At 38.3% G+C, this 26,440-nt stretch overlaps 1 protein-coding gene across 2 annotated transcripts in view; it reads left to right on the forward strand.

Moving 5' to 3' along the window:
• The first annotated feature begins 10,657 nt into the window (after positions 1-10,657).
• Positions 10,658-26,440, forward strand: part of NVL (nuclear VCP like) — a 105,437-nt gene continuing 89,654 nt past the window's right edge. For both annotated transcript variants that reach the window (XM_078156295.1, XM_020982180.1), the window contains exons 1-4: positions 10,658-10,767; positions 16,475-16,548; positions 26,119-26,171; positions 26,254-26,353. In XM_078156295.1, the coding sequence (XP_078012421.1) occupies positions 10,711-10,767; positions 16,475-16,548; positions 26,119-26,171; positions 26,254-26,353 (284 nt within the window). In that variant the 5' untranslated portion in view covers positions 10,658-10,710. The remainder of the gene's footprint in view (positions 10,768-16,474; positions 16,549-26,118; positions 26,172-26,253; positions 26,354-26,440) is intronic.

Raw genomic sequence — 26,440 nt, forward strand, 5'->3', positions numbered from 1 at the left:
TCATGGACAGTATAGTCCACAAAGAGTTGGACATGATTGAATCAACTGAACAGCAACAAACAACACATGGATTCAAGAATTCAGATGATTCAGAAATGATACATCAATAACAAATCATTTCCTTTCTGTTAAAAATAGATTCAATTTCATTCTTTGTGGTATTATTTCATATTAGCCATATCCAGTCATTCCCAAGCCTTTTCTCAAAGAAAGTATTCACTATGTAGGGGCCTGAGGTTTCTGTGTGTTCTGCAAGTCTTTGGCTCCTCTCCTTCCTTATTCCTAATCCATATTTTCCAAGATACTTCTTGCCATCCTCACTTATTATCATTTTTCCTCTTAAGTCACTGAGTATTAGAGTGTATGTTTATTTAGTTTGGAATGTGTTCTCAAGGTTGTCATAGAATTTCCCTATGTCTCTGTAACAGATATTGACACATAAGCTTCAATTACTTCCATAGTGGTCTTTTGCAAACATTCATCATCAACACTTCATTGGTGTGTTCGAATGTCCTTCACTTCTTGCAAATTCATCAGCAAATAGAGAAATCAAAAAGCAGTGGCCTGTTGAGCCCAAGTGGAATGCTACCAATCCCCATAATTTTTCCAAATGATCTGTCCCTATCCTTGCTATGACTTTGTAGCAATGCTTACTCCTTATCAGAATTGGCAATACTTGCTAAACTTGAAGGTAGATTTCTATACTTATATTTATAAATAGCTACCTCCGGAATAGCTCTTCTCCTTGAGTCCATGAAAAAAGGAATGAAGGTGAAATTTAATTACTTCATTGACAGACTAACTAGCCCAAACAGTCAATGCCAAGAATCTGACAAGGCAATTGGAAAAACAAAATAGCTACTTAGAGATAAGAGCCCCTTTTTTCCTTCTTCCATCACCTATCATCTATCATAAAAGAGGAAATATTCACTAAAAAACTGTAGTGCAGAATCCCCATTATAATATATATATAACACATATCATTCATGTATTTTCTTTAATGTCATTCCATTAATAAAACCATTTTGATTTTTGATGTTGACTCATTTGATAGGTGCACGACTTTGGTGGCAAGAACTTTACTTCCAGGAGGTGGGGGCTATAGCACCTGCAGAGGGAATTGACAAATTATGTCTCCAAAAAAGATTATATGGCATCTGGGGTCAGGTTAAAAGCTTGGATTTGGGAGTGGTATGCTGCCATTCTTTGTCTTTCTTTTTTTAAAATTATATATATATTTAAATTTTCCCCAGTGCTGCTGTTCTAAGGACTCTTGGGCTTGCCTGCCCATCCATGGCAGTCTGTTGGCAGTTGGTATTGACAGTGGTAGAGATGGTAGGTTTGTTTTCATGAGGACTCATCCCTTGAATGACAGCTGCCTAGGCTAGGTTAGAAGCAGAGCCAGTGATCTAGCAGATACTGCTATTTTTGAGGCTCTAAGTTTTATCATCTCATTGGCAACAATTGGCCAGTAGGTGATTGGTATAAGTGGATACAAGCCCCCCTTTCCACAGGGGTTGCTTCTTTTAATGATGGCTTTGGGGTGCAAGCTGGAAGGAAGGCTAGTGGTGTGGGAGGCATTGCATAGCATAGTCTGAACAACAGATATTCTTCAACCATTTGATTTTTCCTTTGTGAATAGTTGGGCAAAATGCTTTTGAGAATTATGGATTTCATCCAAGAAGTACTTCAGTGTTCTAGGTCATGATGCTACCAGCACAATGTACTTTTCTTTTTCTTTTCTTTGCTAGGCAATGGGTTAAGTGACTTGCCCAGGGTCACACAGCTAATAAGTGTTATGTGTCTGAGGCCAGATTTGAACTGAGGTCCTCCTGAATCCAGAGCTGGTGCCCTATCCACTGTGCCACCTAGCTGCCCCGCCCCCACCCATAAAGCTTAAAGGTAATTGCTTGCTTGCTCCTCTAATTTTGTTTTTGATGCCATTTTTTATGTCTAAGTCATGTATCCGTTTGTTGTGAGGTATTGGTCTCTTCCCATGAAGGGAAAGTTTTGTGAGGTAGCAGAGCTGAAGAATGGAAGCTAAAATATGCCACTGCCACTAGATGGAGGTGTTCACTTGAAGACTGATGGAGGTCTCTGAAATTACTGGAAATTAAACATTACTCTAGTTTAGTTTCAGTTTTGCCTGCATTCTGGCAACTGCTTTGTCACTGGTCTCCTTGCCTCCATTTTTCCACCTCCAATCCATCTTTCTCACTGCTGGTAGGTTAACATTTTAAGACATAAGTGTCATTTCCTTGGTCAGATACCCAAAATAACTTCCCATCATCTACCAAAGTCCATGTTTCTTCTTGGTAATCACAGCTTTCTTTGCTATTTTCTCAATCTACCTGTTGAGCCTTATTATCCACACTCTCCTTACAGTTTCCCTTACCTTCAGAATAATCTGAATTCACTGGTCTTCACACATGCTCAATGCTCTCCTTCCTCTGCACGTGCTTTTTCACATGCCTATAATATCTCTCCAGTTGCCCCAAATCAAACCACTCTTCAAAGCACATTTGAAGTATCAGCTCCTTTATGAAATCCTATCTAATGTCTCTCCTTTGAACCCTCAGTGTATATCTCCTGTGTCAATTATATCTTATTTTACAATGTAATCATTAATCACAATACTAACATCTTCTTCCCAGCAAGACTGTGACTTCTTGTAAGTCAAGGAACATATGTCATGCTTACCTCTTCTACTTCCCAAAACATGCTGAACTAGTCAGTCAGATAGCTATATGTCTAAGTTTCTTAGATAGATATCATAGATAAGCTCAATCCCTGGACTGGCTTGCCAGAGACATGGACTTTCATGGAAATGTTTAGACAGTGCAGAGCCAAAATGAAGTTGAAGGTACCAATTCAGCACTCCCATAAAATGCCTAATATTTTTACTGTTAAAGTATCAATCTCTAGGGAGAACATATTAATTATAAATTACTGCTTTATGGTTAATTTTTTTGTTAATTATAAATTACTTTTTCATTTTTTTGTCAGTTTGTGTTTGTGAGTCTTTTATGTGTTAAATATTTCTTTTGAATGATGGAAATAAATAGCTGTCCTATATCTGATTTGCAATGTATGTTGAGTAGTCTTCTCCCCTCTTTTGAGGCAGACTGTAGACATTAGCCGAATCTAAGCTATAAGTGATTTTTCCTGGAGCAGTAGTATAAAAAAAAACAGAGTGTGAGGGGAAAAAAGAAACTGATTTCTTTCTTTAGGGGACAAGCTTTCTAGGACTGAACCCAGACTGCATGTATAGGTTCAGGGTTCAGAGGATGTCCTTGGTGGAGAGTAATTGTAAGTGCCTCTATCCCTTGCTTGGTTAAGAATACATCTGCTTATAGCTATGAAGACATGTAAACCATTTCTCTTCTAACTTGTTTATGTTGTAATCTTTAGTAATCAAATCTCGTAAGAGATAGCTATCTTTTTGTATCTCTTTACCTATGTTTATCCTTGGTATGTCTGCTTCTGTTTCCAGGCACAAACTCTTCTTTCTTTGGTGCATATCTGTTTGCTCTTGGTGTGTCTCTCTGCTTTTTAGGCAAATGCCTCATCTCCTACTGATCCTGTCTCTCCAGTGACATGACATGGGTGTGTGTGTGTGTGTGTGTGTGTGTGTGTGTGTGTGTGTGTGTGTGTGTGTGTGTGTGAGAGAGAGAGAGAGAGAGAGAGAGAGAGAGAGAGAGAGAAAGAGAGAGAGAGAATTCCTCTCCCACACCAACCCCCCTAGTTCCCTCTGAACCTGGGATCCCTCAAAGCTACTTTGGTCTGCTACTTGATTAGTTAACTGCTAGAATTTCTCTATTTAGTCTTCAGAGTTATGATTAGGTTGTTTAGTTAGCCAATCATTTTGTTAACTTTTTTGCCCAATTAAAGAGGCAGTCATGTCTCCTCTTTAAAAGGAGTTCATAGGGTATAGAAATCTTATTTGTACATCTCAAAAACCTAATCACATCTGCTGATTGAAACAGGGGTGTAGAACTCCCTAACTTATAACAGCATGAGAGCTTTTATTAAATACTTTGTTAAAATCTAAGCCAACTATATTTACAACATTCCCCTGATCTAGTAACCCTATCAAAAAAATTTTTTTAATGAGATTAGTATGACATAATCTGTTCTTGACGAAGCCACACTGGCTCTTTGTGAGTACCACTTCTTTAACTAACCATTTATTTAAAATGTGCTTTAGAATTTTGCCAGGAATAGAAAATCAATTTAACTGTCCTATAGTTTACATATTCTCTTCTCTTCTCTTTTTAAATACTTGGAACAATCTTTACCCTTCTACCTTTCTGTAGTACTTCTCTTGTTCTCCCAAATCCTTCAAAGATAGGGGCTCAGCAATCACATCTGCTAAATTAATGTCCCAGGAGGTAGTTAATCTAGATCTGATGAATTCCTATCAGCAAGAGCAGCTATGTAGTCTCCATATCTCCTTACTAGGACAGCAATATTAATTATCTAGGATAATAAATTCCTTATTAGTAATTTTTGTTCTGAACTTTCAAATCCAAATATCATCTTGCTTGACAGAGAAAACAACAGCAAAATAAGAAATGAACAGCTCTACCTACTTTCTCTATCATTTGTTATCATAGTCCCATTTCACCACCTCCCCTCGCCTACCAGCATCAACTATTCTTTATTTGATCCTCCTCTTTCTCTCCCACCACCCATCTGTTTTTGTCATCCTTAACTTTTCTTACTAGCCTCAGTTCCTTTTGAGCTTTAATACAATTGACTATTCTTATAGAACTGTGCCACGCTTTTGGATTCCTCTTATTGGTCCTTAGTTCTATCTTCTGTACATATCTTATAAAATTCTAATTTGGTACTGAGCTCCCTGAACGTCCCTTTAGACAACTCCCCCTTTTCCATCTTATATCTCTTTTTCTTCAGATTGCCTTCCTGAGAGGTTCCCATCTCTCTGGACTGCCTTTTCCCTTTAGAATTTTAGTACATGTGATCCCCCTGAATGCTACGAAACCTGCCCTTCTAAAAGTTAGGGTATAGAAAATTACCAGTTTTCCTTTCCTCCATCCCAAATTCCAAGATGGAATAGTATTTTCACCTTAAGGTTTCTATAACTTCTACCCCAGAAACGAATTCCTCCCTGTTGATGAGAATCAGAACTAATATAGAACTTTTCCTTGTTGGCTCTGCAAAACCTTTTGAAGAATGAAATTATCATTAAGGTAACCTGAGACATTATTAGCTGCTCTACTTGAGGTAGTAAAAGTGAACTATAGCAAGCATACTTAATCAGGTTCTTATTAGCCATTTTTGTTGTTCCTATTCAATCAGAAGGTAATAGTCCTTGTCTGACAAAAACCAACAGCCTACTCCAGTCCTTTTCATAGGCTGATGAAAGGAGCTAGAGGAAGTCACACAGTTAAGATGACTAGGTTCACTATAAATTTTTTATCTAATCTCAGAAAGGCATTACAGCATTTATTCTTCTCTAATTGACTCCCTAATCTATTCCCTACAGAGGTTATTCCAAACCTTTTCTTCTCTCCTCAAATATCTCTGTCTCTGTCTCTTTTTCTGTCTCAGCTCTGTCTTTCTCTCCGTCTCTGTCACACACATAGATGCGCGCGCGCACACACACACACACACACACACACACACACACACACACACACACACATACATACATCCTTCCTACCTCTAAACTCAAGGCCTCGAATCTTAACTAATCTAGAATACAGGCCAAAAGCAATTTCTGCTGGGACTCAAGGTACCTAGCCCTTCCTACTCTAAACACAGCCATGCATTTATGTACTGGGTTCATTGCTCTGCGGTTGCCTGACTTCTCAATAGGAGATATAGACCAAGATCAGGGGTGGGGAACCTGGGGCCTCAAGGTCATGTGTGGCCCTTTAGGTCTTCAAGTACGGCCCTTTGACTGAATCCAAACTTCACACAACAAGTCCCCTTAATAAAAAGATTTGTTCTGTAAAACTTGGACTCAATTAAAAGGCCGCACTGAAGGACCTAGAAGACCAAATGTGGCCTTGAAGCTGCAGGTTCCCCATCCCTGGACCACGTAGTTTATTCCCGCAGAGAGTTTATTGCCTTTCTCCACTTTCCACCTGCAGCTCTGCTTGCTTTTAACTCCACTGAACAGCTGGTACCCCCTGCATGTTCTCTCCTCTCTCCCCACCCCTCCCATTGCTTTCCAGCTTCCTTTTGGGTCTTGTCTTCCCCCATTTGATTGTTAGCTCTTTCAGAGCAAGGACTGTCTTTCTGCATAGTGCCTGGCACTTAGTAAGCACTTAATAAATGTTTATTGAATTGAATTGAAAAGAGAAAGACAAACAATAAAGCAATCAATATTCATAGACTAATTAGGGCAAAATCCAGTAATATCACTTAATCCAATCAGTTGGGAGGCTAATACTTAAGCCTTATTGGAACACCGGGTTTGCAAGGCTGCTAATTAGCCATTCTACATTTCCCTCCCTGACACTTTCTACTCTCTGGTTGTTTATATCACTGTTGGGTTCTCCTCCCACCTGAATGACTGCCCCTTTTGAGTATTCTTTGCTAGATCATTTTCTATATCAAACCCTCTAACTGTGGTTGCATCCCTAAGACTGTCCCAGGACATCCTTTCTTCTTTCTCTACAGTCTCTCACTTGGTAACTTCATCATTTCCCAATTAATTATCATCTCTACGTAGATAACATTCATATATTTATATCCAGTCCCAGTATCTCTCCTAAGATCCAGTGCCACAAAACCAAATGTCTATTGAATATTTCAAACTGAATGTCTTGTACAATCATCTCAAGCTCAACATATTCAAAATAGAATTCATTATCTTTTCCCTGAAACCCTCCCCTTGTCCAACCTATCCTATTTCTTTAGAAGGAACCATCATTCTTTCAATTTCCAAGGTTTGTAAATTCGGCATCATTTTTTAACTCCTTACTTTCCCTTATCCCAGCCCCCTATGCAATCAGTTGCCAAATCTTACTGTTTCTACCCCTACAACACCTCTCATATCCATTCCCTTCCCTCTGTTCACACAACCACCACCTTAGCTCAGGCCTCTCATCACCTTTTTGCATAGTACAGAGCCTGGCATATAGTGGGCAATTGCGTGGAGGACAGACTTCAAATCATAAAGACCCGAGTTCAAATCCTTCCTGAGACACACACTAATTGTGTGACCTTAGACAAGTCATTTAATTTCTCTCAGCCTTAGTTCCCTCATTCATAAAATGGGAGAATATATAGCACCTATTTCACTAGGTTATGAGAATCAAATAAAAAGATACATGGAAGGTGCTTTGCAAACTTTAAAGCAATATGTGAATGTTGGCTGTTATTATAAAGGCAGGGAGACCAATTAAAAAGTAACTCAAGTCCATAGGAGTGTAGTTCAGTGAGAAATTACAAGATCACTGTACTGGATACTTTCCTTAAATGAAGACTTTGAGAGGAACTCTTCACTCCATTCTCCAATCAGAGGGGCAGAGAATCCTGAGAATTTCATCATCTCAGTGATGAAACATTGAGAAGCAAGGCTGGTAGTCTTGCAGGATAATAAGATTCCTGTGTGTGTGTGTGTGTCTGTGTGTGTGTGTGTGTGTGCGCGCGCACTTTAGATTGCTTCTTAGACAATTCATAGAATGGATGAACAAATTATGATTTATTAATGTAGTGGAATATTATTGGTAGCCTAAAAGAGAAATCCAAAGGAGTGAAGCCAGGTTGGGTTTATGAATATAGTAGAATATTACTGAACTATAATAAATGAAGAGGTTATAGATGATATGAGAAAATCCTGGGTAGTATGAACTGTTGCAGAACAAAATGAGTAGAACTAGAACAATTTATACAAGAAAAATAACATTGTAAAGAAAACAACTTTGAAAAAATTAAGAACTCTGATCAATGTAATGAGCAACTTTATGTCTCCAGAGGTGCTATGATGAAGCATGTTACTCACCTCCTGACACAGAGGAGATAGATAGAAAGATAAGAAGGAAATATACATTTTAGGACCTGACTAGTGACTATGCTTATTTGTTATAAGGGTTCCCCCCTCCCCATCTTGGTTTTTTAATGGACTGGAGGGAGAGGGAGAATTAGCAATAGTGATTTTTTTAAAAGGGCCTTTTAAATACTTTTTAAATACAGAGGACAGAAAGAAGTCCAGAAGGAACAAAGAACATGAGAATTTTGGAAGTAAATGTGAATTCATTTTATTGAATCGGTCAAAAAACATTTAATCACTGTTGTTCTTCATTCTCAAAGAAGACCAAAATGACATCACTTTAAGAGTCAAGTTACAGTGTGCCTGACTGTGGCTGATCAGACCAATACAAGCTGGGCATGTTCTACCACAGGTGAGGCACAAATAGTCAATGTGAACATTTGGGGTGAATCCTGTAAATTTGTACATCTCAAGTTTCATTTGAGCTACTTCAGTTCTTCTTTGCTTATAGAGCACAGCACCTTCTCTGATGAGGGTATGCCATGATGGGCAGTCCTGTGCCAGTGTCTCCCATGTCACAAAATCAATTCCAAAGTTCTAAAGAGAGACCTTGAGAGTGTCCTTGTACCACTCCTTCTGACCTCTGTGTGAGTGATCATCTAGTGAGTTCTCCATAAAATAGTCTTCTAGGCAAACATGAGTTTGGCATTCAGGCCACGTGGCTAGGCCATTGGAATTGTGCTCTCTGCAGTAGCGTTTGAATAAGTGACAGCTTAGCTCAAGAAAGGATGTCAGTGTCTGGTATCTTATCCTGTCAAGTGATATTCAGAATTTTCCTAAGACAATTCAAATGGAAACAATTCAGTTTCCTGGCATGATGCTGGTATACTGTCCAGGTTTCACAGTCATATAACAACAAGGGCATATTATATGCCTGACACCATTCTAAACATTGAGCATACGAAGAAAGTGAAAACAGGGTCCCTTCCCAGGAGTTCACACTCTGAATGGGGAGACAACATGTAAACTACTATATATAACACAATATATACAATGTAAAAAGAAGATAATTTCAGAGGACAGCACTGTGTGTGGAGTGGAATTGGGCGGGGGGGGGGCGCGGGGTAGAGATCAGAAAATGCCTCAGAAAAGGTGGGATTTGAGCTAAATTCTGAAAGCCAAAGGGAAGCCAGGAGGTGAAAAGTACATAATAACATTCCAGACATGGAGGGCAGCCAGTGAAAAGAAAGAACTAAGAAATAGACAGTGATATAGAATACTCTTTCGTGATCTGTTGTATATGTGGGAATACTCCTTTGTTTTGGCATTTAAGTTCACAACAAAAAAAAAATTTAAACAATATGCCAGTGGAGACCACATGCCCAGCAGCTTTTGTAGGACTACAAAGGACCTATGGAGTAAATGCCACAGCCAGATAAGCATAGGCCTAGTGAGAAAAGTATGATAGCATTTTTAGAAGCTATTAGTAGCTTTGCCACATTAAATTTGTCCCTTCATGTGTTTCCCATATGTGTCCTTTATTTGTATTCTCTATGTGTTCTTACTGTGCCTCCTAACAGAATGTATATTGATGGAAGGCTATGCCATAGATTTGTGAGGGAATGTTCTGTCAATTTTATTACTATCCTATTTCATTTAAAACTTTTCTTTCGGTCTAATTGTGTTCTCTGGATGACTAAAGAAAAAGTAAATATAGGGTGAAGCACCTGAGTTGTTAGTGGATGGAAATTTCCTGAGTACCCTGAACCTGGTATAGCTGTTCTGGAGTGGAAGAGTGCATTATATTAATTAAGTGATATATTAATACCACCAAGTTAGTATTCTGTGCTAGGGGACAAGGACCTGACTCAGGATTTCTTTGGTAAAAGGAACTCTCAAGTAAGGAAACTCCCTCAAACAATTTAGCTCTGCATCTAAAAAACTGCTTAGGGTGGCTAAATTACTTCCTTAGGGTCACAAAGTCAGTATTGTGCCAGGTGACATGAACTCAGATCTTCCTCATTTCCAGACCAGTTCTTTATGCAGTAGGCTCCAGCTACTCACTTAACAAAAAGAAACAAAGAATTGGATGTTCTCAATAAATCTCCTTTTTTTCCCCAAGCTAATAAATGGAGGGGAAGAGGAAAGAGGAGAAAAATCACCCTTGTGGTCTCAACAATCTAAATAATAAAGGAAAAAAGCAAGGGTTTTTTTTGTTTGATTATCTGATTAAATTGCCTTAAATCTGTATCTTGTTTGCGAAATGTCCGTGATTGAAGTACGGCTATAAATAACGAAAACGTAAAATACAAACTAACATCAACGCACCACTCAGAAAAGCAAAGTCAGGCTACAGGTAACCAAACAAAGTATGCGAAGAATCTCAGGTCCCCACGTTTCTTTCAGAACAGTAAACTTCCGGTTTTGCTACCAATTTTTCAACCAATAGGCTTAAGCCGTTCCCAAGGGTCCTTAGGTTCGGGGTGTTCTGGCAAAAGCCTTACGGGAAAAAAATTAGAAACTATGACTATACGGTGTTATATTTACTCTCCTTCCTTGAGAATTTCATTTTTATTCTTCTCATTATAAAAACACATTATGAAGAAGACTGTCACAGGTAAGTGGGGTCCATCATGTCTAGCAGCCCGACAAGTGGATCAGGCTTTCTCTAGGGCAGTTCCAGCGGCGAGGTCCCCAACTTCCTGTTGGAGACCTCGGCGTCTCAGTCTGGAGATTATTCGGACATGAAACCTCGAGTCGTGACTTACGTGGACCGAAAGCTGAAAAGGCGCATCGAACAGGTATGACCCGTCGGCCTTCGCTTCCGAGCAGCCCCGCGCTTCTCCCTTCCTCCTGCGACCCTTCTGTTCAGGCACCTTGGGCCCCCTGGTCTCTCCGCACACCCCCCGTCCTCTCTCTCCTGAGGAAAGCCCTCGCTTTCTTCTTTTTTTTTTTCCTACTAGACTTATCCCCGTGTGGCGGGGTGAGAAGGAGAAGCAAGACCATGTGGGGAGGGTCTATAAGGCAGCACCCCACCCCACACGGGGTTAGTGTACGGACAGGGACGGAACCGGACCCAGAAATGGGAGCAGCCGGGCTTGTGCGCGCTCAAGTCGGGTAGTGCCCCAACGTACTTAGGGTCATGCTGGGGTGAGGAGGAAGAGCAATAGATTAGGGGTCAGGAAACCGGGGTCTGAGTCCCCGTGCCATCACGGACCACAGGCAAGTCAGTGAACCCTTCTGACACCTCGTATCATCCAATGTAGAAGGGGGGACGTCCAGAACTTAACACGTTAGTTTTTCTTTTCTAAGATATATTTCTGTCCTTGAGAATACCTCCTGCAGGAGATGAGCTCCAGTTCCTTTACTCTCCTTTTTTAAACTCTGATGTCTGGCTCCGCCTCGTTTTTCCAACTGAAACTGCTCTTTTTTCAGTCTTGATCCTTTTTGACCTTTCTCCAAATTTTAACACTGTTTACTTTCTTCTTGATACCCCTCTTCTCTAGGCTTTTCGTGCCACCGATCTCTTCTTCCTGATTCTCTTCTGTTCTTTGTCCATATCCTTTGTTAGATTTTCAGGGTGAGGCCTGCTCTCTGTGGGTGTCTCCCAGGGGTCTGTCCTGAGCCCTCTTCTCCCTCCACATCTGTGACCTCCCTTGGTGGTTTCATGAGCTCCTGTGGGTTCAGTTATCATCTGCATGCTAATGATTCTTTGCCATCTCTAACTGCCTGTTGGTCATCTTGGACTAGGTATCCCATAGATATCTTAATCTTAACTTGTCCAAAACTGAACTCATTTTTTCCCCCAGACTCTCCTCTCTTTCTAATTTCTCTGTTACCGTACTATTAGCACCACCATTTTCCCCAGTCACCCCGGCTCATAACTTAGGTGTCATCCTCAGTCCTTAACGTCTTCCACCCACGCCCCATATCCCATCTGTTTCCAAGGCCCGTGGATTTCACCTTTTCTACATCTCTTGAATAAGCCACCTTGTTTCCGATACTGCCACTGCTTTGGTTTAGGCCTCTCCTTTGAGTGTCACCTTGTCTGTATTTATAGTTTAATTCAGACACTGTCCTCAAAACATCTTCCTTTCTTCCTCAGTGAGTTCTGTGGGCACAGACTCGCATAGTCTTTTTCTCTGTTGCAGCTTTTGTCCTTATTCTAAGCAACGTCAGCAGGCAACATCAGCATGTGTATTGATACTTCCTTGTTAATTTTTCAGTCTTATCAATTTCAATTAATTGTTTCATATCTCACCAAAAAAATTGACTGTTTTCCAGAAGTTCCCTCTACTGTTCTTCTTATCCTCTCAAATTACTCCCAACATCTCCCACTATTTCTTTCTGGACCTTTGTCTGGTGAAGAAGTGTCTTTTCTCTTGACGAGGTAAACCTCTCTGAATACACCCTTCATCCCATCCCCTCCTGACCTCTCTGGCATATTATCCCCATTCATTCTCCAATCTTCAATCTCTCTCTGTGTCAGTTCCTTCCCTGTTGCCTATAGATAATCCCATGCCTGCTCCCGCCTTTAAAAAAAAAAACAACTCGTAGTCCTACAGTCTTGCTTTGTCTTAGTCTTCTCTTCCACTTCTCAGCTGAACTTTAGAAAGCCATGCAGCAGTAGGTGCCTCTACTTCCTTTTCTCTCACTGACTTTTTAAAAAAAAATTTTTTTAGGCAGTTGGGGTTAAGCCCAGGGTCACACAGCTAGTACGTGTCAAGTGTTTGGTCTGAGGCCAGATTTGAACTCAGGTCCTCCTGATTTCAGGGCCAGTGCTCTATCTACTGTGCCACCCAGCTGCCCCCTCTCACCGATTTCTAAACCCTCTGATGTCTGACTCTCAACCTCATCAAATGAAACTGCCTTCTCCAGAGTTAGCAAGTACTGAATCCAAGTCTTATCCTTTTTGCCCTCTTTTTATAGCCTTTGACAAAGTATCATCATATCCTTCTGGATATTCTCTTCTTTAAAGGTTTTCATGACATTGCTGTCTCCTGGTTCCTGGACCCTTCCTACCTATTTGACTTCTCCATGTCAGTCTTCTTTCAGGTTATACCTGTTATCTGTGGATGTTTCCCAAGGCTCTGACCTGAGCCAACTACTCTTCTCCCTTTATGCTATTTTGCTTGGTGATCTCATAGATTCAACTGTTATCTCTATGCAGATAATTCCAGACTTATATATTCAGCCCTAATCTCTCTCCTGAGCTCTAATCCCATATCACCAACTGTCTTTTGTACATTTCGTATTGGATCTCAAACCCAATAAATTAAAATCAAAATTAATTATCTTCCCTTCATTCTTACTCCGCCTCTAAACTTCCCTTTTATTTGTGTTAGTATTCTCCTTGTCACCCACGCTAGTAACCTCTGTATTACCAGTAACTTATCACATGCATTCAGTGGGTATAGGCATTCTATTGTCAAATCTTGTCATTTCTACCTTTATGACTTTTGTATGCCTCCCCTTCTCTCCACTCACATAGTACCTATCCTAGTTATAATAGTAACTACTCCAGTAGCCTTCTTGTTGTCTCCCTTACCTCATCTCTCTCCTTTCCAATTTATCTTCCATTCAGCTGCCAAAATGGTTTTCCCAAAGTATAGATCTGATGATGTTTTTCTCGTACTCAGTAAACCCCAGTAGCTCCCTATTACATCTCTAGGATTGAATATAAATCTGTTTGGCACTTAAAGCCTTTTGCAATCGGGGTCCTTCACACCTTTTCAGTTCTCATGTGTTTTAGTCCTCTTCATTTACTCTTTAATCTAACCACGGTGACCTGTTCAGTCTCACACATGACACAGCAATCTCCTCATGCCTTGTCTTCTGAATTCCTTTTTCATATTCAATGCCTGGGAAATCCTCCACTTTTCTACTTCCTGACTTCCTGTTGTAAGACTCAGCTGAAATCTTACCTTCTCTAGGGGCTCTTTTCTGCCCTACCCCCACTAGTGTCTTCCTTTTGAGATTCTTTTTACATAGTGTATATTTTGTGTGTGTGTGTGTGTGTGTGTGTGTGTGTGTGTGTATAGTTATTTGCATATTGTCTCTCCAGTTAGAATGTGAGCTCCTTGAGGTTAAGAACCATGTTTTTGCCTTTCTTTGTATCCCCAGTACTTCTTACAGTATCTGGCACATAGTGCTAAATAAATGCCTTTTGACCTGCAAAAGTAAACAGCTGATTGGATAAAGGATTGAGTTACTGTTGTGAACTTGTGCAACTGGAAGAGTGTAATTGCCTTGACAGAAATGGGGAAATTCAGATGTGTGTTTAGAGTAGGACAGGTAACATCTGAAAAAAAAGAATTAATTTCAAGAGACAGAAATGAGAAGAGTGTATTCCAGGAATATGACCAGTCTGAATGCATGATGAGTGGAGGGCAGGATTACAGAATCTCATAGTTGGAAAGTACCTTAGGAGTGACCTGAATAAGAATTCCTCCTACAGCATATTCATTGTGGTCATCCAATCTTTGTTGAAAACCTAGAGAGGTTATGTAGAGAGAACTGAGGAACTCTGAGTTCAGATTTTTTTTTCACTTTATTTTTACATAGAACCTACAGCTTCCAGAGGCTCTATTTTCATTAGTTTTGATTACCTAATTTTAAGCCTGCTAAACCTTTGCCTTTGCTACTTCTATATTTTGCTACTTGTTCTGTTTTATGGCATAAAGTAGAATAAGTTTAATCTCTCTTTGACTTGACAGCCCTTCAAGTACTTGATGACGGATGTCAGGGCTCTTTTAAGTCTTCTCTGGTCTCTAAACATCTAACTCCTTTAATTCATTACATGAGATAAAACCAGTTGTTCTTTCTGGTGAAATATAAAGTATATTAAATGAAGTTGTAAAGGCAGATTGGAGCTGGATTGTTGATATCCTTAAATGCCTCACTAGGGAGTAGAATGTAAGCTTGAGGACAGAGACTATCCCTATTTTGAGTTTGTATCTCTATATTTGGTGCAGTGCCAGGCTTGGCATAGAGGAGGTGATTAGTAAATGCTTGTTATTTATCTCCTCCTTGATTCCCTCAACTGAAAAAGATTTTTCCCTCCTCAAACACCATCTCTTTTGGTGAGGGAAGTATCATGAGAACCTGTGGAAGAGATAGTATCTAGAAGGTAAAAGTTTCATTATTTGCAGAGAGGTTAGAAAAGAGAGGATAAAAAAAAGCCATTGAATTTAACAGTACATAAAAGGCCATTCATGATCTTTGGTGAGAGCCATTTCAGTTGAGTGGTGGGGAAGTAAGCCAGATTACAAGGGGTGAAAAATGCATTTGAGATGGGAATGGGGAGACAAGGAGTATAGGCAACCTTTTCTTTGTATTTTGTTGTGAAGGAGGGACAACAAATAGGACAGTTGCTTGAGGAGATAGCAGAGACAAGTGAAAGTTTTTTAATGGTTGGGAGAAATATGGATATATTTGTAGGGAAAGATAAGGAGAGCTTGAAAATTATTAATAATAATAATAATACCTAAAATTTGTATAGTGTTTATATGTGACAAGCACTGTGCTAAGCACTTTACAATTATCATCTCATTTGATCCTGACAACAATCCTGGGAGGGTAGGTGCTATTAGTATGCCCATTTTACTGATGAGGAAACTGAGGCAAGCAGGTTAAGTGACTTGCCCAAATACACACAGCTACTAAGTATCTGAGGCTGAATTTGAACTCAAGTCTTTCTGATTCTAGGTCTGGCATTTTCATTGCAGAGGTCATGCACCATGGCACTGTGGGTATGGAATATGGTGTATATTATCAGAAACTTCTAATATGTTAGTTTTGCTTTTTAAGGAAAAGTCTTTGCTAAAAGGAATCATTGGGTAAAGGAATGGGAAGGGATATGTTGGGAAATGAATGTGTTGTAAAAACAAAAAGTATTAGTAAGAAAAAAGACAAGACAATTCAGTGAGAGAAATGATCAAAGGAGCAAGCTGCTAGAGGAGACAGGATGAGATTCCAAGGAGAGGGTTTGCTATTGGCAAGGAGAAAGACCAGAGAATAGAAGGAGAGAATTAGTTATTAAAGTTGTTTAGAGAGAGAGCTCTTGAGTTTGTATTGAAGCTTTTTTTTTTTCCACTTTATTTTACTCGCTTGTTTTGGCAACGTGGTTATTGTGGAGCTATGTTTTGAATGACTTCGCATGTATAATGGGTGTCATATTGCTTGCCCTCTCAGTGGGTAGAGAAGGGGCTAGAGGGAGAGAATATTGAACAGATTATATGTATATCTTTAGTTGAAAGGGGCCTTAAAAGTTAGGTAGTGTAAGCTATGAATTTTACAAATGAAGAAAGTGTTACCCAGGAAAATTAAGGGGAAAAAAGAAAAATTGGCCTAACCAAGTCACACCAATAGGTGAGTCTTTCAATTCCAGATAAGATACTCTTTATACTATGCCATATTGTGATCATGATCCCATATAACCAGTTTGTGAATTTTAATCATTGAAGAAGGAAGATCACATGTTTATATTTTTCAAATTTTATGTTTTAGTACCTGAGCAGTAATGAATGTGGAAAATACATGGACATTGGCACCTTAGCATCCGATTTGCAAGACATGTATAGGTAAGCAATAAGCAGCTTAGCATGGGAAGGAGGGAGTAAGCATTTATATAGCACCTACTGTGTGCCAGACACTGCTGGGTAATAATACTCATTTGATCTTCACAACAGTCTTGTGAGGGAGATGCTATTATTAGCCCCCATTTTACCATTGAGGAAACTGAGACGAGCAGAGGTTAAGTGACTTTCCCAAGGTCTCATTAAACTGGTAAGTGTCTCAGGCTGGATTTGAACTCAGGTCTTCCTGATTCCAGGTCCAGTCCACTATCCATTGCACCACCTAGCTGCCTTAGTTATCATTCCATCTGCTCTCCATCTTTCCAACAAAATTATAGTTGGTAGCAGCACTCACTGTCCTTAGCAGCCTCTCTATCTTAGAAACTCAGTCATTCTTTTTTTCTTGAGTAATTTTATCCTGTCTGAACTTGACAAACACCAGCAAACTGACCATTTTAATATACAAAGAACAATAAAAAAGATTAGATGTGAAATTGAAATATTTTTGTGAAATTCTTAGCACAGCTCTTGGCATATAGTATGAACTATATACATGTTAGTTGTTGTTACCATCATCATTATTACATATAGCTTTGAAGTATGTAATAAATTCAGTTAGTTTCAAAGCTGCCATGCTTGTTGGTCTTGCTGGACCGTCTTCTGTTCTCATTTATGCATTAGAAAATGCTTCTATGACCCTTCTTTCTTTCTTTTCTTTTTTTGGTATCATTATTGGTAGTCTCTCTTTCTCTCTGAAATTTCTCCCACCCTTTTAATTAAACAAACAAATAACACTTATAACAAATAAAATAAGCAAGCAAAACAAATTGACACTTAGGCTATGTCTGAATTTTTTTTTTTTTGGTGAGGCAGTTGGGGTTAAGTGACTTGCCCAAAGTCACACAGCTAGCAAGTGTTATGTGTCTGAGGCTGGATTTGAACTTAGATCTTCCTAACTCCAGGGCTGGTGCTCTATCCACTGAGCCACCTAGCTGCCCCTATGTCTGAAAATATTATCAAGGCCATCACCTCTCTGTCAACTCCAGGGTCATTGAATAGCTGTGTAACTTGGGACAAGTCAAATTTAACCTATCTTACTCAGTTTTCCTAGTCTGTAAAGTCAGGATAATAATAACACCTACTTCCTAGATTTATTGTGAAAATAATATGAGATAATATTTATAAAATGTTTTCTAAATCTTAAAATTAAAGGTCACGATATTCATCAGAGTTCTTCATTCATTCTTGAGTTTTTTGTGGTCTTAATCCCTACGTCTTATTCATGCTGCTGCTTTTTTTAAGAGCCCTGAATCTAGTTATATCTTTTTCCACAATCACAGCCAAAGACTGTGCCTTAGTCATCTTCTACTTGAACAAATACAGGTATAAGATGATTCCTTCCCAAATTCACTGTCTCCAACCTTTTGTCTTACCAACTTAACCTTTTTAGTTAAAGTAAAAATTCTAGCCTGTGATACACTTCTTCCTTTTATCTATATTTCAGATCTTTTCATCCTTCAAAACTTTGGTGCCAACTTCCTTGATCCCCCAAGATAAAAATCTCTTCAAACCTTTCTAGAATAGCACTTTGGATTTTTCCTTTGTCCTCAACCTCCTTGTGTCATATTTACTCATGTACATGTCATATCTGTCTCTTCCTCTACACCTGACAACACTCTCATAAACACCTTGAAGACAGCCATCAGAACACACACACACACACACACACACACAAACTCAACTTTGTAACGTTTGTGCCTTAATACCTCACATAGTTGGCATTTAATATATGTTAAATTGAATTGAATAGTGTTAGCAAGCCTTTTTTTCGTAAGTTTTTATTGATGTTTTCTATTTTTTATATCATCATAGTTATCCCCAGTATTCCTCCCCTCCAACAGAGCTATCCCATGTTACAAGTAGCATTTTTTCAAAGAGGAAAGAAAAAAATTGGTATATTCAATTGATACATTGAAAAAGTCCTAAAACATACATAGTATGTAACACCTGTTGACCTTTCATCTCCACCAAGCAATAGAGTCTTTTCATTCATATCGTGCTTGATCTCTTTCTGTTACATTTACTTTTGGTTTTTTGTGTATGCAGTTCTTTCCATTTGCATTGTTATAGTTTTTGTGTTTATCTGCTTCACTCTGCGTCAGTTCATGTAGATCTTTCCATGCTTCTCTGTATCACACATCATTTTTTACAACACAGTTATATTCTATTACATTCATGTACTACAATTTATTTAGCCATTCCCCAATTGCCAGGGCATGTACCAGTGGGCTTCCAAATCTTTGCAATCACAAAAAATACTGCTGTAAATATTTTGTTGTTTTGGGGACTTTCCTCTTATCCATGACTTCTTTGGTATATAAGCCCAGTGATGGAATCTCTAGGTCAAAAGGTAAGGATGTTTTAGTCACTTTTTTTTGCATAATTCCAAATAACTTTCCAAAATGCACATACTATTTCACAGTTTCATCAACAATGTATTAATGTGCCTATCATCCCACAGCCCTTCAGATATTTACTGTTGTCATTTTTTGTCATCTTTGCCAATTTGCAGGGTGTGAAGTGAAAATTTAGAGTTGTTTTGATTTGCATTTCTCTTATCAATAGTGATTTGGAGCATTCTTTCATGTGGTTGTGAATACTTTACAGTTCTTTTGAGAACTTTTTATTCATATCCTTTGACTACTTATCAGTTGGGGAATAGGTATGAGTCTAAATATATGTTAATTATTTATATGTCTTGGTACCAAGTTAAATCTTTAAAGAACAAATCTCTTTACATTATCAATGAAATAGTAGTATTAGAAATCCAGCAGTTATTGGGTATTAGGACTTCGAGTGTATATGCTCACTTAATAATGGATGTCGTAGTGGTCAGATTTTACAGAGTGCTCTCTATACATTATTTCATTTGATCTTCACAACAGCCTTGTGAGGTAGGTGCTGTTATTCTTATTTTACCAATGAGTAAATTGATGTTCAGAGAGTTTAAGTCACAGGCCTGTTGCTGCACAGTTTTTAAGTGTAGAGGTAGGATTTGAATTCTGAACTCAGTAATTCCCAGTCCGGCACTACTAATTTTCCCTTCCTAGTACCATTCTTGTATGGAGATAAGGTGCTACTTAAACAATAGCATATTTCCTCGTACCTTCAAGAACTATATTTTTAAAATGAAATTTGACCACTGGTCTTCAAACAATGCAGCTGCTCTTATTGCTCTCTGATGTAGAATTATAGGATCTTAGGGTCAGGAGGAACCTTTGAAATTATGGAGTCCAATCCACTGCTTCTCTACATTACTGACAGATATTTATCCAGCCAGTGCCAATAGATTTCCAGTAACAATTTTGCTCAATAAGCAAGAGTACCTTCTGTTTTTGGGGGGCTTTTTATAGGGTCTTGATTTTTAGAGAAGTATCTCTACTTAGAGAAGTGGTTTGCTAAGTCAATACATCATCTTGAGAACTCATATCTAACACCTAGGAAGTAGAGATTGTTATGGCTATGGATCCTGGGAAGAAAACTCTAAGAAAGGATAACAAAAAATCCACTTTACACACACTGAAATTCACCTTCCTTACAGTAATTAAGTCACACTGTTGATTAATATGTATTTTTTTATTTTTATTTTTTATTTATTTTTTGGTTTTTTTGTGTTGTTTTTTTTTTTAGGCAATTGGGGTTTAAGTGACTTGCCCAGGGTCACATAGCTAGTCAGTGTCAAGTGTTTGGTCTGAGGCTGGATTTGAACTCAGGTCCTCCTGACTTCAGGGCTGTTGCTCTATCCATTGCGCCACCTAGGTACCCTTATGTTGATTAATATTTAGCTTACAGTCAACTGGTCTTTTTGACCCAGACTGTTCTCATTTCACCCCTAATCTTGGGCTTCTGTTTACTTTTTTTTTTTTTGGCCTAACTTAGAACTTCACATCTTTTTCTGTTTGGACAGATTGAAAAGAAGAGACTTAAAAGGTTTTCCCACTGTCAAGCCAAGAAGAAGAAATATGTAATGGTTTCATAAACCTATCATATCTTGCCATGAACGTGTGATTTTGTTATGATAATTATCAAATTATTATCAGAACACCTTTTGGAAGTCTTCTATGCTGAAGGCAGAGAGTAAATGAAAAGTTCTTATAGGATTTAGCCCTGGAAGAGATCTTAGAGCTCATGTAGTCCTATACTGTCAAACTCAAATGAAAACAGACCATAGCTTTAGAGCTGAAAGGGACTCAACCCCCCCCCCCAGCTAGTTCATCTGGTCATCTCATTTAATAGATAAAAATATTGAAGCTAAAGCCCTGAATGGTTAAGTGACTTTGCCAAGTTCAGAAAGGGAGTAAGGGAAAAAATTTAGACCCGAACACAGGTCTTTTGACCTTTGCAGTTGAATTATTTTTACTCCAAATTTAGCTCTCTTTCTGTAGTACCAGAATGCTACTTAGGAAAATGATATTTCAGATTTTGAGCCTGAGTGACTAAGGTAATAGTGCTGCCATCAACAGAAATAGAAAGTTTGGAAGTGGGGAAGGTAGTTCAGTTTTAGAGAGGTTGCATTGTGAGCTGGTGATGTCTGTGTCTGATTCCCAACATGCAGTTGGAAATGCAAGGGGAAGTGTGGACCTTAGAAGTAACCCAGTTGAGGATCACTCAGATGATAATTGAGATCCTTAGAGTGGATGAGTTCACTAGTTGGGAGAACAGAAAGAGAGGAGGGAAAAGGACCAAGGACAAATTCAGGGAAGGCAGAATGAAGAGAAACCGCCAAGGAAGACAGAGAAGGAACTCTTGGAAATACAGAAAGAAGACTAGAAGAAATATCTTCCTAGCAAAATGAGAGAATAAAGGGAAATACACAATTAATATTTAAAACTGGATGTGAATGATAGGTACTCATAAAATGGAAGAGGATAGAATGAACTGGAAAGCAAACTCTGATAACATTATTTACAAGAAACACTTGAAACACAAAGATTCACAAAGTTAAAATGAAGGACTGGAGCCAAATCTATTACCTTTTGGCAGTACTTAAATAAGGAGGCATAACCTGCTTAAATGATGCATCAACATCATTACTTCTCTCTCTCTCTCTCTCTCTCTCTCTCTCTCTCTCTCTCTCTCTCTCTCACTCTCACACACACACACACACACACACACACACATACTCTAATAACAAAGCATATAAATACTTGAAAATTTGATTGAATTGTAGGGAGAAATAGATAGCAAAACTTTAATAGTAAAGGTCCTTAATGTACTCCCTTTTATCTTTACACAAATGTAACTAAAAGATAAACAAGAAATAAGCAAGCAACGTGAATTGAACTTCAGAAAAGTTAGAGATGGTAGGTCCCTGAGAATTACTGAATGGAAATAGAAAGAAATTTATATTCTCCTAAGCTATTTGGAAACTTTGCAGAAATTGACCATATTATAGGGACTTAAAGACCTCCCACCAAAAGATGTTGAGAAGCAAAAATACTAAACATATTTACTGATCACAAAGAAAGAAAATTTAATGAATTTTAAAATAGTTGGAGGTTAACATAATTCTAAAAACTGCAGATCAAAGAACAAATTATAAAAACAATTTAAAAATTACATAAAAGAACATGGCAATAAGAAGACAATGTACCAAGATTTAAGTATTACAGCCAAAGCAGTTCTAAGGGAAAATTTTTAATTTTGCATTACTTTCATCAACCAAGTAAAGAGCAAATCAGTGAATTGGGCATTCAATTTAAAAAAAAAATCTGAACAACACATAAAAATTCTCCAATTAAGTAACAAAGTAGAAATTCTGAAGATTAAGGAAGAGATTAATGAAATTGAAAGTAAAACACCATTAAGTTGATATATAAAATTAGGTGGTTCTTGTTTTTTGAACAAATAGCCTATCTGATTTAGAAAGAGAGGCAAACTAATTTTTCTCACATCAACAATGAAAAAAACAAGCAAGGAAATATGAGACTAAGATTAAAAGATATGAATAGGCAGTTTTGCAAAAAAGAAATCCAAACTGTCAACAACCATATGGAAACAGCGTTCCAAATCACTAATAGAGAAATGCAAATTAAAGCATCTTGGAAGTTCTACTCATCACACTGTACGATGATTTAAAAAAAAAAGAAAATGACAAGTGATGGAGGGGCAGTGGGAAAATAGGTATGGTAGTGTACTTTTAGTTGTGCTGTTAATTGGTTTAGTCCGTAGTTCCCAAAGTGGACAATAACGTCCCCTGGGGTGCTGAAACTGTTGGGGGTGGGGGGAGACTAGTAGCCTTGGATGCTGTTGAGGGGCCTTGAATGAAAATAAGGGTTAACCTAACCTAATCCCAGGGGGGCACTGAGTAATTTTTTTTTTTGAAAAGGGGCTATAGGCCAAATGAGTTTGGGAACCTCTGGTTTAGTTATTCTAGAAAACAAATTAGAATTATTCCGCTGAAGTTACTAAACTGTGTATATGTACCCTGTGACCCATCTGTTCCACTATAATAGGTCTATACCCCAAAAAAAAACCAAAGGGAAAAGGCACGTATAAAAATATTTATAGCAGCTCTTTTTTTGTGGTAGCCAAACATTGGAAACTCAGGGAGTGTCCTCCAGTTGGGAATGGCTAAGCAAACTGCGGTGTATAAGTGTAAAGGAATATTATTACTCCACAAGAAATGATGAAACGTACAGTTTTTGAGGAAACTGTGAAGTCCTATAATATGCTATGGAGTGAATTATGCAGAGTTAAGAGAACAATTTGCGCAACAATAATATAGAGAAAAAGAACTTTGAAAGATTTTAGATCTTTCAAATCTGTGCGATGAGATGCCACAAGTCCAAAGGACTGATGATGAAACATGCCACTTTTAGAGAACTGAAATTGCAGAGACAGGCACACTTTTTTGGACAGTCAATTTGCTTTATTGGGCCATGCGGTTAGGTGTTCAGGGCGTTTTCTTCAGCTCTCCTTTTTGTTTTCCTGAGGGTAGGGAGAGTGGTTAGTGTAAAACAAAGTAAAACAATAAAATAAAAGAATAAACCTGAATAAGCAACAATAACAAAAAAAGAAAATCTGGAAGGATTATCAAGAAATAGAAGTTTCATGTTAATTTCTGAAGAACAGGTGAAATGGATAATCTTTGAACCTAGGCCAGTAGATTTGGGAATTAGGAGGCTGTTGATTACCTGATCTCCCCTAAGATGTTAGTCCTTTCCTCTTTCCAGTTACCTTGTATTTATTTTGAATGTACAATGCCTGGTTCACGGCATGGGACATAGTAGGTGCCTGATAAATGATTACTTCATCGATATTACTGAAGTCTAGCATTCTGAAGTACTTTTTGAATCATAAGACACTGAAATTCAGTGCGTCTTATTCAGTATAATATAGTGGAAAGTGCTGGATTTGGAGTTAGGTGTTATGGTTTCTGTTGTCTATGCAACCTTGGGCAAAAGGCTTATTTTCTTTGGGCTTCAGTTTCCTCATCTATAAGACGAGAGGTTTAGACTCTGAGGTCCCTCCCAGATCTAAATCTGTGATCTTACTTAGGGTTGAGCAAATTCTTCCTGAACATACTGAAATTTACTGTTTTTATTTTAGGTTGCACTACCTTTGTCCTTAGATTTTAAGCTTGTTGGGGCTGGTCTCTGATTTCAGTGCTTTCCTTAGCGCTTTTGCTACTTGATCCTGAAATAATAGAGTTGGAAGAGATCTTAGAAGTTATTTAATCCAACTATCATAGTATTATGTGATTTGTGTGTGCGTAGCGTTTCATGAACAAACAGTACACTGGGCTAAAAAGATAGTGATCTTTTTATTTATCGTAGTGTGATTTTATACTTAAAAGTTAGCAAAACGGATTGTTCCTACTATAAACTTTGTTCCAAACCCTGACTTTGCCTGAGGCAAGAAAAGACTAGATTATCCAAGTCACCTTTTAATAATGGCCAAGTCAGATTGTTGAATTGGTCAGGGAAGTTAACTTTGGACTCCTTCTCTAGCCCTTGAAAGTTAAACCTAACAACTGTTGAATAGTGTAGACATGACCTGTTTCAACTTCGGAATGATATGCAGGAGAAGTAGCTGATTTCTGTTGTGCTCAGGATCTAACCAGGAATCTTAATTTCCACAGCAAGATTTGGATCTAGTAGCTAAAACAAATCTGAGAATGGAATTCTTTGTTTTTTGTTTGTGTTTTTTTTGTTGTTGTCATTTTAGGCAATTGGAGTTAAGTGACTTACTTGCCCAGGGTCACACAGCTAGTGTCAAGTGTTTGGTCTGAGGTCGGATTTGAGCTCAGCTCCTCCTGACTTCAGAGCCGGTGGTCTATTCGCTGCGCCACCTAGCTGCCCCTCAAGAATGGAGTTCTATAAAGCTGCAGCTAAGGCCTGCATGAAACTCTTTAGAGATTTGTTTTTGATTTTTGCATTGTATTAAATGAATTGAGTAAAAAAGTAACAGGGCTAACCTAATGTGATTTTAGTTAGTTTAGGCGCTATTTCACCCAAAGCACTGAGAGGACCTTTAACTGGTAAATTGAGCCACTGAACTTTATCAGTTAAAGTTGAGCTAGACATTTGAAAGATTTAACTTCAGTCGTTTTTGCTGCTACCATTTGCTGAAGAAACTATTACAGTAATCATTTAGATTCCTTGGCTTAGTTTTCAAGCAGGGTCAGATTTTTTGGTGGGAAGGAAATAAGCTTCTCTTCAGTTTGTTTCTAGTGAATGGGCTTTGGGCGTTGCAGAATACAAACCGTGGTGGAACAAAACCCTTGCCTGGAACTTCTTATTCTTTAAGATGTACTCTGTCCTAACTAAGGATTATAGTTATTGGTGTAGCTTATTGCCCTCATAGATTGTAAGCATAGCCAGTCCAGAATGACCTTCTTTATGTAAATTTTGAACCTCTTCAATACCCTGTAAGATGAAAGCTTCTTAAAGGCACTTGTTTGTATATCATAGCATAATATCTAGCATGTATTAGGTGCTTAGTAAATGTTTTAATTTTAATTAATAAATGTGGAATTGAGTTATCACTCTAAAATCCCTTTGGTCAGTCTCTTGGATATGGTCTTGATATTTGGAAAGAGGCTTCATTCCTCTACAGGTTGCACTACTGAGTCATTTCCCCAGAACTTTGTTTATCTTGTCAGCGAAGACCCGGAAGCTCATTTCACCTCTGGACTACTTCTTGTGTTAGAAGTCCCTCTACCCCTGCAGCTTCTCCCTTTGATTGACTGGTTCATGTCAGAACTTCCATTTTAAGGAGGCCCAGACCATACATGTCTTCATTCCTCTTCAGGCTGTAGTCCTGACTCTTCTGTACCATACCTTTCTGATGAGTACTTTAATCCCTACCACCTCAACCTTCCCAGTTTTTCAGCTACTTGTTTTTATGTATGGTCTTACTTCTTTAGATTGGCAGGCTCTTGGAAGCAGAGACTGACTGTCTTTCTGCTTATATCTGTATTCCTAGCACTTAGCACATAGTAATCCTGGCACATATTAAGAATTTAAAAATGCTTGTTGACTGACTGCTAAACTTATTTGTATTGTCTTTCAGTGTCGATTATGGCCGGAGGAAGAGAAATGCTTTTAGAATTCAGGTAGAAAAAGGTGAGTTTCCTGATATGTGTTGAACTACTAACAACAGTTGTAGAAGACATTTCTTATTTAATGGAAACTTGTTTTGTTCTAGTTTTTAGCATAATCAAGAGAGAGAAAGAACTTGAAGACTTAACTGAATTAGAAGATGAACCCCTGGCAAAAAGAGCAAGAAAAAGTCAAGAGTTTAATGAGTGAGTGTTAGAAGAGAGGTGGTTTTATTTATTAATTTTTTATTTTTAATTTAGAGATCATTTTCACGTTCACAGCAGAACAGAAAA

The sequence above is a fragment of the Phascolarctos cinereus genome, unplaced genomic scaffold, assembly GCF_003287225.1.
Source record: "Phascolarctos cinereus isolate Bilbo 61053 unplaced genomic scaffold, phaCin_HiC Scaffold_5;HRSCAF=322, whole genome shotgun sequence".
Taxonomy (NCBI): Eukaryota; Metazoa; Chordata; class Mammalia; order Diprotodontia; family Phascolarctidae; genus Phascolarctos; species Phascolarctos cinereus.